This window comes from Brachypodium distachyon, chromosome 3 (assembly GCF_000005505.3).
Source record: "Brachypodium distachyon strain Bd21 chromosome 3, Brachypodium_distachyon_v3.0, whole genome shotgun sequence".
NCBI lineage: Eukaryota > Viridiplantae > Streptophyta > Magnoliopsida > Poales > Poaceae > Brachypodium > Brachypodium distachyon.
The window spans coordinates 19,844,146-19,857,656 of NC_016133.3; the positions used below are offsets into that span (position 1 = coordinate 19,844,146).

Genomic DNA, 13,511 nt, shown 5'->3' on the forward strand with positions numbered 1-13,511 from the left:
AGACAAATTGATCCTTAATCTCCCATCACAGGTCCATATGTCTTTGTTACTCGTTGCCAAATTGATTCTTAATTGCAACTCCACTCAGTGTTGCATTGTAGTTGACATAGTGGAAAATTTACTCAGGAGTAAAACTCATAGACTTCAATGCCCTTCTTGGGAGGAAGTTTTTCTTCGTTCCCTCAATTCTCAAATTTGTCTTTTTATGGATGGAGAGAGTATAGGATTAGCCTTAGGTTTGGTTTTAGGTTTGGTGCACACAAACAGAAAATGAGCCAAATGTACCTGTATGCAGAGGCGGAGACAAGCCTCGGATGGCAAGGGGGGCCATATGTCCCCGGGCTTGAAACTTCGTTCTTTGGTAAATTATGATAATTTCAAGTTTGGCCTAGAGTGTCTATTCCTTAATTACTCCTGCTACAGTCTCATACTTCGAAATAGTGTCACTGACGTCTTAAAAATCTGGAATTATAAATTCTCTAAAATGAGTACTTTGTTGTAAATGGAAAATCAACATACTATCTAGGGACAAAATTTTCTTTTAGTCTCTTATGTAACTGTCAACTAACGGTCAACTAACGGTAGTGCCATATTTGTACCCCATGAAAAATTTGAGCGGCAATTTTGAAACAACAAAATTCTGAGTGACATTTGGGCATATGGCCAAAATTTGAGTGGCAGATATGGAATTCTCTCTCTGATCTTTGCTAGGTGTTCAATGTTGGTGGCGCCTTCTGTCCGAGGAGTGAGACAGCAGGGTCGGGTTCCATGATCACCAGGGCAACATTCTAGACCGTCTATGGGGCAAGATCTTAATTAAATAGACCTGTATTCTTTGAAATTTTGATACTGAGTCTATTTTGTAGATCGGCAATACAACGAATGAGATCTATAATATGTCAACATTTGGTCAAGAAAACAAACAAAAAAAAGATGTCCAATTCCTGCAGCTAGGCCAAACACAAATTAAAGTAGGGAACCAATCACACCGTATGGTAGGCCAAACACAAATGAGATCTATTTTGTAAGTAGTGACCATCGCATCTCTCTCCTTCTGAAGGTAGGAAGAAATAGGAAAAAGGAGCAAAAATAAAGAAGCATGTCCTGTCCTAGCAAATACGGGCAACTCCACACATCGTCCAAAAGCCCACAACAGCAAGATTTGCATATGCCCATCTGAAGGATCGCCGCTTTGCGTGCCAAAACATCTTCCCATTCTCGGCCAATAACCAGCCTGCCTGAGACCTCTCTCTTTATTCCTTCTCAACCCGACGAAGCAAAGGTGGCTTCATCACCAAAGGACCGGACACGCCACGATCTCTCCCTGCCTAAACGCTTGTGTCTTCCATGTACTAGTATAAATTGGAAATGGCTGAAGTAGTACGAGTTGTCAAGTGCAACTTGTAGCGATGTCGACGATTAATGTTTCCTCTTACACTGTTGTGTGCCGCCGTTCGCGGCCGCTGCCAGCTAGTTCAGCCGGCACTACGCCGGCTAGTCGTTTTTGGAGGCCGCGGCCGACGTTTCCTGCTACTCCTGTCGCAATCAAGTGCCGACGGCCCATGTCCGTAACCTGCGCCCAGCGGCCGGCGTTCAGCATCCCCCCTACTGGTAAACTAATTAAACACCTTCCAGATCAACGTACATTTCTTTCTCCATATGGAGTTGTAGGAAGTTAAACTCTAGTGTATTTGGGTTTGTTTGTGCAGCTCTGCTGTACCCGGTGCCTCCGGATGTGAAGGAGCGGTGGGAGATCAAGGATGAGAAAGACCATGTGAAGCTATGGTTCCAGGTGCCCGGGCTGTCGGAGGGGGACCTGAAGGTCAGCACCAGCGAAGACATGCTCGAGATCGAGAGGATCGGCGGCGCCAAGACCGGCCCCGTTGACGGGGTGGGCTTCTTCCACGTGAGGCTGCTCATGACCAAGGAGTACGACAGCGCCAATGTCACGGCGGAGCTCAAGGCCGGGATGTTGGAGATCACCGTCGGCAAGACCAAGGGCCGCAAGCCCCACACAGTCTTCGGGCCCAAAGACACAGTCCAGTCTGGTAACAGCCCAGGCTCAGGAACGAACGGAGTAGGGACCCAGCCCAACTCAAAACCAGAACAGAAGATGGGCAAGAATGGAGCCCAAGGCTAAGATAGTTTTGGGATCTCCCAAGAAGAAAAAAACTCAGGACTGGTCGGTCGGCCCAAACCGAATTTCCCAAGGAGACCAATGGCAGGGCATTGTTGACATCCTTTTCCATCATTCCATGTTCGTCTGCACTTTGCTCGCGAATCTGGTCTCCGTTTGTTTGAAAAAAAATAAGGTCTCATTGAACCATGTTTACTCTAGGAATGATAGAGACAGCGTGAGCCATGATTTCAAGTAAACATTACTCCGTACTATTTTTGCACAAAATTACTATTGTCTGGGATTCAAGGTAATGGAGCTTCCAACATGAGAATAATTTCCTTTAGTCTTGGAGCAAATTATAATTTTAATCCTTTAAGCGTGAACAGCACAACAGGTGCCGTGGGAACGAATATCCAATTCAAGAAACATGAGTACTAACATGTCCATTCAGTGACATGTTAAGGTGTGTTTATATGACATGAAATTAGTATCGCTAGATTCGTTATCACACTACTCCATAATACTTTACTTGTGGTATCATGTCATATAAAACCACAACTTAACATAGTAATCTGAAGTCTTGTCTTAACGAAAACTAATATGCCCTCGAATGAGTAACGTACATGCATATGTCGAGGGAGCGAAGGTTTGTGTGACATGCTTCACCGGCACGCTCATTCATTCAAGCACGTGTACTATACTAGGATAACGTATGTACACACGCAATATAATATCAATGCATGTAGTGTGGTGGTTATGGTTATCTGTCCGTCTTAAATTCCGAGTTCGTTGAGCGTCCCAGAGAGAAAGAAAGTCGATCTCCCGTAGCCCGCCGGCGCGAGTGAACAAGCCAGCCAGCTGGCAGCTGCAACGACCACACTCGATCGTTTTCCCATCCCGGCCGCCACCTGGTCAGGCTCAAGTCGCGCACCTTCACACCATTTGGCTGCCTTGCTGGCTTGTCCAGGTGTCTCAATTTTGTGCAAGCTGCCTCTTGCATGGAGATCTCAAGGATGTGTGGCCTTTATGTGCTTAGGTCATCGCAAATGTATAAGACCAACCTTTACCATAAATTAGGTCTCACATATCTTATGGGCATATTCCACGATGTATATGGCTACACGCAACCTGCCACATGTAAGAAAGATAATAAAGAGAAAAAATAAAAATTATAATATTTAGTGCTTGTGGGCAGCCCATAAGTTTAAGGTCGTCCACAAGTTTAAAGACAACTATGTTTTTTTCCATGATGTATAAGGTCGATCTTGATTAAGCCTTGCCACATAGAAATTAAGATTAGGTTTTTTTGCAAATGGGCGCCGAAGAACCTCCGCAATGCATAAAGTTGTTCTTAAAGGTCACATTTTTGCTTATGACAATTTTTTTAGCACATTGTGGATGCCCTAATTAACAACATTACATTGCACAAGCGATCGAGCGAGAGGAGCACTGCTTACCCGCTTATTGCCTTCAAAATTATTATAATTACACATTCCATATAATATTGTTCTAATCGATGGTCATACTTAAATCTCAAAATATATGGACACCGTTTTTTTTTGAGAGAGTACTTGTTTTGATAATAACTTAAAGTGAAAGTAACAATGGAAAATGTTTTAAAAAATGCCGAATTTGTATTTAAAGAACTCTCCCCTTTTTCCAAAGTCTTGCTATAGATGAACAAATATAAAAAGAATTGTGAGGGCCGGGAAGCTGAAGAAATATAATCCAGGATTAAAAAGTTAAATCAAATTCACCACTCAGGTTTTCTGGCCTACCCTCACCTAAATTTGACCGCTAAAATGGCACGACAGGCTCCGGTTTCTCCACAAGCCGTTAGCTACTTCGCGGCAACTGCAGCCTGCCCCTCCATTTCGTTGCCTATAAGTTCACTTCTTGGCTATCTCGTGCCATTACCAGACTCCAACGGCACACACAAAGAAGTCACCAACTCGAAGCTAAAAACATGTCGTCCACGGCGGCCGTCATGGAACGCGAGCGCCTGACGGCCGAGATCACGCCGCCGGTCAGTGTCGGTTTCGAGACTAGGGCCGAGGACCAGCAACGGCTGGCGCCCAGCATCGTGATCAAGATCCGGCGCCGGCTCCCGGACTTCGCGCGGTCCGTGAACCTCAAGTACGTCAAGCTGGGCCTCTGCTCCGGGGGCTTCCTCCCGGCGCCGGCTTCGTCCTGGGCCGCGCTCGCGCTCGCGCCGCCTCTCCTGGCCGCCGCAGCGTACTCGTTCGCGCGCCTGGAGCAGCTCGAACTCGGCGCGCTCCACTCGGCCTCCTTGGACCTCCTGAGCTGCGTCGCATTGCTCGGCACGGCGCTGTTGTTCCTGACCGTGAGCTACCTGAAGCGGCCACGGCCCGTGTACCTCGTGGATTTCGCCTGCTACAAGCCCGACGAGGCGCAGGCCATCTCCAAGGAAGGCTTCCTCGACATGACGCAGAGCACGGGCTTCTTCAACGCGGAGGCGCTCGACTTCCAGACCAAGATCACGAACCGCTCCGGGCTCGGCGACCGGACCTACCTTCCCCCGGGCATCCAGTCCCGCCCGCCCAAGCTGTCCATGGCGGCAGCGCGCGCCGAGGCGGAAGCCGTCATGTTCGGTTGCCTGGACGCGCTCTTCGCCGCGACCGGCATCGACCCGCGCCGGGACGTGCGCGTGCTCGTCGTCAACTGCAGCCTCTTCAACCCGACCCCGTCGCTGGCGTCCATGGTGGTGAACCGCTACAGGATGCGCGAGGACGTCAAGTCCTTCAACCTCGGCGGCATGGGCTGCAGCGCCGGGCTGATCGCCGTCGACCTCGCCAGGGACCTCCTCCAGGTCCAGGCCAACAGAGACTCGTACGCCGTGGTTGTCAGCACGGAGAACATCACGCTCAACTGGTACTTCGGCAACGAGAGATCCATGCTGCTCTCGAACTGCATCTTCCGCATGGGCGGCGCGGCGGCGCTGCTGTCCAACGACTCCCGGCGCGACGCCCGTCGCGCCAAGTACCAGCTGCTCCACACGGTGCGCACGCACAAGGGCGCGGCCGACGAGTGCTTCAACTGCGTGTACCAGCGCGAGGACGACGAGGGAAGTAAAGTCGGGGTGTCGCTGGCGCGCGAGCTCATGGCGGTGGCCGGGGACGCGCTCAAGACGAACATCACCACGCTGGGGCCGCTCGTGCTCCCGCTCCCCGAGCAGCTCAAGTTCCTCTGGTCACTGGCGATGCGCCGGGTGTTCCGCGTCAAGGGCGCGCGCCCCTACATCCCGGACTTCCGGCGCGCGTTCGAGCACTTCTGCGTGCACGCAGGGGGGCGCGCCGTGCTGGAGGAGGTGCAGCGGAGCCTGGGGCTGGAGGACGCCGACATGGAGCCCAGCAAGTGCACGCTGCACCGCTTCGGCAACACCAGCAGCAGCTCGCTCTGGTACGAGCTGGCCTACGCCGAGGCCAAGGGCCGCGTCCGCCGCGGCCACCGCGTCTGGCAGATCGGCTTCGGCTCCGGGTTCAAGTGCAACAGCGCCGTCTGGCGTGTGCTCCGTGACGTGCCGGCCGTGTCCAGCGGCGCCGGCGAGCAGAGGTGCGGCTGCAACCCGTGGGTGGACAGCGTGGAGAGCTACCCGCCCAAAACATACATTTGATGATCTTGGTGGGACGGGCCAAGTTTGTTGAGCTGCTGCATGCACGAGAACTGTATGATAGAACAACTAGCAAATATTTGTTGCCTCTCGACTCTGTCTAGATTTCATCATTTCTTTCTAGTGTTTGCGATACATTTTTGCTACTATACGATCCTGAATTCCAGAGTGTTCATATTTTAATTAGGATGTAAGAATGTACTTAACTGAAGCTTGTAACATAATTAAGCTGTGATGTTGAAACCTGAATGTACAAATTTGTTTATTTTTCTCGCGTGTATACCGCTTTTTGCGGCGTAGGGATTTTATTCAGGCGAAGCTGGTAAGAATTCTTTTGGTCTGACAATAACGTCTGTGTTGTTCGTAGGTGAACCAGCTTGCCTACTTCTCAGTCAAGTCGTCAGGTTTAATAGTCAGCTGTTTGCTTTTCTTGTCAACTTAAAAAAAAAGATTGTGTTCATAATCTGTCCACGTAGGTGTCTCTGAAAGCGGGAATGCACCTCGTACGCTTGTGGACGCAGGGATTTATCCACGTACCACGAGTAAATATATAATATGTTAGTTCACATTTTTCAGTGGTCTCTTCAGCTAGTTCTATATGGCCGAGAATACTGATGGTACAAATTTGGGAATACGGTTGCCAAAACAGCTTGCCTGCTTATCGTCTTGGTATTCTATTTCACTGCAACATTTGCAATCGCACTCCGAACAATCTAACGCAATGAAAACACTAATTACGATAAACACAATGTTCAAACAACACTAAAATGAACTCCAAATAAAACGAACCGAAGTGCAAATAGAACAAATGTATGATGACAGTACCTAAGCATGGTATAGACACTCTAATACAAAAGGTAGGTTCAAATCTAAAGTGTAGGAAAAGGTTTAATTAGGTTCCAACGAGTGAAGCGCTAAAATTTGGTTTAAACATGGTTCAATTTTGATTTGAATATGAACTCTTATAGATCTTAACCTAAGATTTACAACAAAAAATATTAACTAACTAAAAGTTATGGATAAAAGATGTAGACTTCTAAAGATGGCTAAACAAAACAATTTACTGCGAAAATCGTTGCCGTGGTAGGATTTTCATCCTCTTTTTATGCCGCGGAAGTGGATCGGCAGGGGCTGTGAAGGCTGCCGTCTCGGGGAAGCGGCAAGGGTTCTTGGTGTTCCACGCGGCATCCTTCGGCGTCCTCAACGTCCAACCGGAGCGGCGGCGGCTCGGGCGGATAGGTGGAGGGTGAGAGAGGAGAGGACGGGGTGCCTTTTATAGGACTACGGGAGGCCAGGAGGCGCTGGGAGAGGAAGGGGCTCGCTGACCGGAGTTAATGTCAGCGGCTTCAAATGGGAATGAAGAGGATGGGAAACACTGATTTTATGGGTAGAATCAATTCGTCGCGTGGTGGGGATTAATTTGGAGGTTTCAGTTTGGAGAGGAACGGTGGACTGATGGAAAATCAAGGCAGCGATGGCGAGCATGGCTGCTGCTGGTACGTTCTGCAAAGCCAGTGGATTCGCTACCCGAGCCCGGCTCAGCCCGAAACACCATCGAGCCTGACAGTGAAGCTTGGCTCGGGCTTTGATGAGGCTCGGGCCAAGCTCAAGGGCTTGACGATCCATCAATAAAAGTGGCAGACTCGTAGTGTTTTTTATTATTTTGGAAGGAAGTTGACATTTGAAAATCATGTATCGCACTAGATCATACTAGCAGATGAAAACCTTGTAAATAATAGATGAATTAAGGCCTATTACAGATTCATAGATGCATCATGGATTAAAAAAAAAGTCAACCATAAGTGTGCTTCACAGCATACATGTACATCCATGTATTTACTATCATCAATCCGTAGATTCAAGCCGAAGTAGGCGACATTTGATTCCTCGTCATCATCGCTCCTACGCGCCCTTGTCAGACCTTGTCCAAATGCATAGCTTTTGACCCGCCATCGCTGTGTTGCCTCCCATGATTCATAGTTAAGATTAGTTGAAAATTAGGTTGCTAACCAAATTGTCAAATTCATTTTATACAGAGACACAAACAAATCTAAAAGACTCGAACAAATGCACATCTAACAAAAATGTATTTATTACTTGTTTTAGAATTAATCCGAAATAGCCAACAATTCCTGGGTAACAATGAAAAACAGTGTTGGGGTGTGTGTGTGTGTGTGTGGGTGGGTGGGGGGGGGAGGCATGACTCCACCCACTAGAGTTTAAGTCCGGATGCTCACAATTATATTTTAGGGGTTTTACCTACGGTCTTTCCCTTAAAAAAAATCCTGTGCAACAATTGCGTCATCTAACACGAGTTTATACTTCTTTCATACATGTATTATTTCTAGAGAATATATATTTGTAAAGGAGTATTCTATATAATATATTTATTGTATGGATATTTAGATGATAACACTTGTCATACATGCAATGATGTTGTACAAGTATTAATATGGGGTGCTCCCTCACCTCACAAGGGGTATCATAACTAAAGGGTACATTACACGAGTACGATGAGTGATCTAACATGAGTGAGTTAGAGTTAGGTTATTAGTAGGGTAGCCGGTAACTAGTTATTTGTATCAAAATTGTGATAGTGAATAAAGCTTTGAGTCTTCTTCTACTAAAGTGTGATATTCCAAGTACAAGTGTCACTAAAGTATGATATTTCAAGTAGAAGTGATTATACGTCCTCAATAGCGAGTATTACACTTTCATACGAAATCACTGCACGTTTCATTTCTCTTTCTCTCTATGTATATAATATAGAAACTCTATTATATACCCAGCCGGATTACATCCGACAAGACATAATTTTCCTGAATCTAGACGTAACTTTTTCTTGTTCTTTCACGACCGCCGTTCCTCTTGTCGAGCTAACCTCACCTTTCCCAGACCCCACCTACCCTCCCACCTCCCCCAAATCGTGTGTGCGTGCGGTTGGGGTAGAATCGGTGCGGCCGGCGGCGACCGACTGCAGCCGAATTGAGGCGCGTGACAGCACACGCGTACCGGCGGCTAGCTACGAGGCGGTCCGGCTCGACCCAAGGCGGCGGCGGCGGATGGGCGGCGGCCGGTGCCTCGGACGCGGTCGGCCACGGCGGTCGCCGGGCGTCTGGAGCCTCAAACACGGTCAGAATCGAGCGCCCGATGCGGTACTGTGGGGACATGGCGCGGCGGCCGGCGGGACGGAATCATGCTGCGATGACATCGAGCAGGTGGCTTATGGCATGGTAGCGCGGGGCCACGTCTTGGGCGTGGTGGCCAGCGGGACGGAAGCACACGACCACCGCATGGAGCAGACGGCCGACGGCACAGAGGTGTGTGGACACGGCGACGATGCAGCGGTCGGCGACACGAACGCGTCGGACCAGCCCTCCAACACGGCGACATGTTTCAGCTTCATGCAGGCAACTCGCGAAATCATGGAATCAATCAGCGTCCTTGATCGACATGGTCCGTAATGTGGTAGTAGTAGATTAGCTTAGTGCTTTTGCAACGTGATAAACTTGTCATTTTTTTCATGCTTTTCAGGCCATTCCTTTCCCCCGCTCAATTTTCCTGCCCAATCCTGCCTTCTCACTGACGAGCAGGTTCTCTTCGTCGCTCAGGAGCGAGCACGTCTCGCTTCGGCAAGGTTAGGAAAATTAGGCTCCACCATTTGTGCTGTCCGTCACAAGAATAACTATCTGAAATGAAATTTGCTCCACTGGTGCTACCCAATTTTGCAAGGATTTGTGCCTGAACTGTTCTGTTTCATGTGCCAAAGCATTGTCATATGTCACTTGAAATTTAGTTATTTGTCAGTTTATTCTTGATTGTTTCTACAATGACAACGAGAAGTATTTGATACTGGGATTGCTGAACTGATTTCTTCTAGTGTACTGATACCAAAGGAATGAAACCAAATCGGCAATTTGTATGGTTGAAGAGGCCTGGGTTTTGTTATCTCAAACAAAAATTTCAGATGCTGTAGTTGACATTTCCTTTTTGAGCCACCAGCAAGCATTTTAGTTTTCTTGCTTACTTTGTTACATTGTGAATCAGAATTCTATGCCGTGGAAGCATTGTTAAGGACAACTTGTTGTTCTTGTTATCCTCTTTATTTTAATTTTGTTTGCTCCATATTTCTGCAAGATGGTAAATTTGGGAATAAGCTGATGTTTCTGACCCGAGGACACATTTATGATACAAGTTTAGAACAATACTAGTGAGTTATAGACGTATCTGCCTGTCAAATTAAAATCTGCTGCTCCTGTATTTATGATACAGTGCATATGATCTTTTATTTATGGCATAAACTAATCTTGAGTTCATTGCATTGCGTGATCTTTTGCCTTTTTTAGTGACTGCAGTTTTTGTTCTATTACTAAGTCCTTATAGGCTGCTCACCATATTCGGTATTTTCTATCATGTGCCACTGAAATTTACTCTTGACATGAATTGCTTTGTTGTTTTTAATGAATATATGTAGTTTCAAACACTACCATTTGTTATGGGCATTCCAGTACATCCTTGTGCCAGCTAACCTGCACTTTAAATGGTTATGATAAGTTGATCACTTCACTTGAACCTTCCTAAGATAACCCAGTTGCTAGTGTAGAAACAGGTAATTGGCCTTATTAATATATTGAAATTGAACTTCGTTTTTTGCTGTTGTGGAACTGTGCAAGTGTCAACAACACTCTCTAATAGAAAGTGAAATTTATGTACTGGAAATGATCATTGATGATTTATGAATTTAACATGTTTATGGAGTTCTAAACATGCAAAGCTATATCATAAATACATTGATCTGTTGCCCAGTATAGATTATTTTTCTGACTGCAGCCCTGCCGGCGAGTAAGGTCAGCATACTTCATGTAATGTAACATCAGGCTAAATCCCCATAATGTAAGATCCAATTATCTGAGTACAGCAAGCTCCTATCAATTCAGTTTATTCAGTACTATTCGCCGTACGAAATTGGCTTAGCAGAACATGATCAGGAGGGCACGTTATTACTTTGGAGTTTGATTATTTCTACTTGGTGAATGCTTATGTTCCAAATTTTGCTCAGTTTATTTACTTCTTTGGTCTGTTATGAATTCAAAATTGTAGGTTCAATCAGGTGTTTTTGCAACAAGAATAGTCAGTTGCATTCTATTGTTTAGCGTCTCTGTTTCCCTTAATTAATTCATGTTCACTGCAATGATTTCAGGATTAATGAATATTGCTCACTGCTCATTAGGCCTGCTTAGGCAGGTGCCATGAGCATAATTAAGGTCCTTGAGGCTGCATGCCGCCAACAACTATAGATGTTCTCTGAAGCAAGGCCTGGTCAGCACTGGCAAGGCCATGCTCACCGAGGTCAACCTGGGCCTGGCATGGCCTTTATCGAAGCTCCACAATCATGCATTGGCACTCTGTCAAGGGGCTGAGGATGGTGTATGGGGTCTTCCAGGCTGACCGTGACCAAAACGGCCACCAGCCACCATTGCTGGAGCTTCTCACCGAGCTGGATGGGTGTGACAGTGCAGCACCAATGGCTCAGATGGTATACAATTTTGCTCTTTTGTTCATCATTTAAAATTTAGAACTCATTATAATTCCATTCATTTTGTCCATTCATTTTGCCTTTTAGCCTAGATCTTGTAAGCTTGTAGCTCTAGATTAGAATTACATTAAGCAGAGAGATAGAAAAGCTTTTCCAGTTTAAACTGAATTGCAAGATATGCTTGTAAAAAAGTCTCTATGATAGCATCTTTTTTAATGTTGAACATAGCTCAGCTCTATAATTTTTGCATAGGCCAGGTTGCTTGGCTGATTAAACCTCCAAGGGTTATATAGCAGTGTTTTGCCATGTCTTGCGATTAAATTTGTTGTCGCTATCACAAATGGCGTAGTTAATTCTATCAGCCATGAGAAAATATCATGTTCGATCAATTTGACTTGCACCTGTTCGATGGAATGCCCGTGAGAGTGTTTTTTTTGTATACTGCAGGTTTGTTCTTTATTTCCTTCTCTGAGCTTGAAACACCGACCAATATTACATGATTTTGTTGTCTGCGGAAGTATTTAATTTTGATGCCACTGTTTGAGCTTATACTCCTTGTTTTAGCATGCTAAGCAAAAGGTATATAAATGCTTTGTCCAGAAATTAATATAAGTTGTTATGGTCATCTGTCCAGAAATTAATATAAGTTGTTATGGTCATCTGCAGGTCACGACATGATTAACGTGTTTCTTGAGTGGATGTGTTCTAGATGCTACGAAAATCATGGTTCCTTTGAAGTCCATAGGTGATATAGATGCTACCAAAATTATGGTTAATATCAAAACGACAGTTCAAGTGTGTCTCTGTTGGACGACACAGGAATTATGAAATCAAACAAGTTGTGCAATTCTTATGTGGCATTATTGAGGGCGTATATTTGTATGTGCCGGTTTTCCCACAATTTTTTTGTGTTGCCGGCATCTTTCTTTGTACCAAAAGTATATTTTGGTCTTTCTTATGTGAAGAATATTTCCTGTTTTATGTTGCTGTCAAGAACTTTTACTTTTCCTTATGAAGCACTCGATCGTTCACCGTAATTAAAGGGGGTACTAGCTGACTGACTAATATAATTAGCCATTTTTTCGTCAGTTCATTCTAGTTCTAGTTCAATGTAGGAATTGACGTGCAGTCAGCTCAGCTACAAAGAGGAATTAATAGGTATAACATGCAACATAATCTTACGACTTCTGACACCGGCCCAAATTTCCACATGCATAATATTTGTACAGCACATAAAAAATAATTTAGCAGGCCACTCGGTGCAAATTATGTTGCAAGAAGCCCGAACGTAACTTATGTCTCATGCAACGAAAACTGCACGTGGCCGGACGCAGGTTGCAAATTATGATGCCAGTATTCCCAACTTAACGTTGCATGCGGAGAAACCGCCCGAGGCGTGCGCTCAGTGCTCAAAACAATGCATGTAGCCTCAACGTAACTTTCTTACGTCGCATGCAGAAAATCTGTGAGGGGCTGAGCGGAAGCACGCGGCTGGGTCAGGCGCGCGGGGTTCGGGCAATATTCTGCACCCTCAGGTCAAATAGCGCGACCCTACATATATACATATATATACCTACAAGTTAAACAGGAACCGGTTCTTATTTAACTAAACATGAAACGATTTGAACTTCCTCGGCTGCACGACCGAACTTTCCTTCTTGCGGATGTGAACCTCCCCTCCCTGCGCCATACTCTGCATGCGCACGCAATACACGGGTTGTCCGTGCGGACGGTAATTTGAAATCTGCTCTTAAACCGTAACGAATTAGCAAAAACTTTATATACGAAAAAGTTGCCCCTCATTCATACCTTTCCAACGCCGTATTAGTTGCATCATTCCCGCGATTGAAAAACAATTGTAAAAATACCGTCCGTCCTTTATAGATTGATCCGATTTTCGGTATTTTTGAAATTGTTTTTAAACTGTGAGGAATTTGGAAAAACATTACATACGAAAAAGCTGCGGATTTTCAATAGCTTTCCAACGGTATATCGTTTGCGCAAATTCGAAAAAGTTTGAGAAACGCGAAGAAAAAATCAGTACATCCTATGCGGCAACACGGCGTGCATGTTCCGAACTTCCATCGATACACGAGTGAACTTCCATTTTATAGACTGGGAATTCATGATGGTCTCTGAACCTCCGTTGGCTGTAATATTTTGCCCGCGCCGGAGAAGAAGGAGGTGTCTAGGCATCAATGTACTGAACTTCCCTATATACAAGA

General features: G+C 45.8%; 3 protein-coding genes across 6 annotated transcripts; all 3 read left to right on the plus strand.

The window, feature by feature from the left end:
- The first annotated feature begins 1,367 nt into the window (after window positions 1–1,367).
- Window positions 1,368–2,462, plus strand: LOC100835647. Its single transcript, XM_003573666.4, has 2 exons — window positions 1,368–1,611; window positions 1,710–2,462. The coding sequence occupies exons 1-2, from the start codon at window positions 1,410–1,412 to the stop codon at window positions 2,138–2,140; spliced, it is 633 nt and encodes a 210-aa protein (XP_003573714.1). The 5' UTR covers window positions 1,368–1,409; the 3' UTR covers window positions 2,141–2,462.
- A 1,540-nt stretch (window positions 2,463–4,002) lies between these two features.
- On the plus strand, window positions 4,003–6,015 carry LOC100833590 (3-ketoacyl-CoA synthase 1). Its single transcript, XM_024460523.1, has one exon. It carries the CDS (start codon window positions 4,086–4,088, stop codon window positions 5,751–5,753), a length of 1,668 nt encoding a protein of 555 aa, XP_024316291.1. The 5' UTR covers window positions 4,003–4,085; the 3' UTR covers window positions 5,754–6,015.
- A 2,559-nt stretch (window positions 6,016–8,574) lies between these two features.
- LOC100833899 lies at window positions 8,575–12,267 on the plus strand. 4 transcript variants are annotated; one of them, XR_002965444.1, is made up of 4 exons: window positions 8,575–9,206; window positions 9,285–11,286; window positions 11,734–11,865; window positions 11,953–12,267. XR_002965444.1 is itself a non-coding variant. In XM_014901123.2 (4 exons), exons 1-3 carry the CDS (start codon window positions 8,813–8,815, stop codon window positions 10,988–10,990), a joined length of 537 nt encoding a protein of 178 aa, XP_014756609.1. In that variant the 5' UTR covers window positions 8,582–8,812; the 3' UTR covers window positions 10,991–11,286; window positions 11,953–12,267. The 4 variants fall into 4 exon arrangements, 1 of the variants encoding a protein (XP_014756609.1); XR_731450.3 differs by lacking the exon at window positions 11,734–11,865 and having other exon boundaries at window positions 8,578–9,206; window positions 9,285–10,643; window positions 10,951–11,286; XR_002965445.1 differs by lacking the exon at window positions 11,734–11,865 and having other exon boundaries at window positions 8,582–9,206; window positions 9,285–9,387; window positions 10,581–11,286.
- The last annotated feature ends 1,244 nt before the right edge of the window (window positions 12,268–13,511 follow it).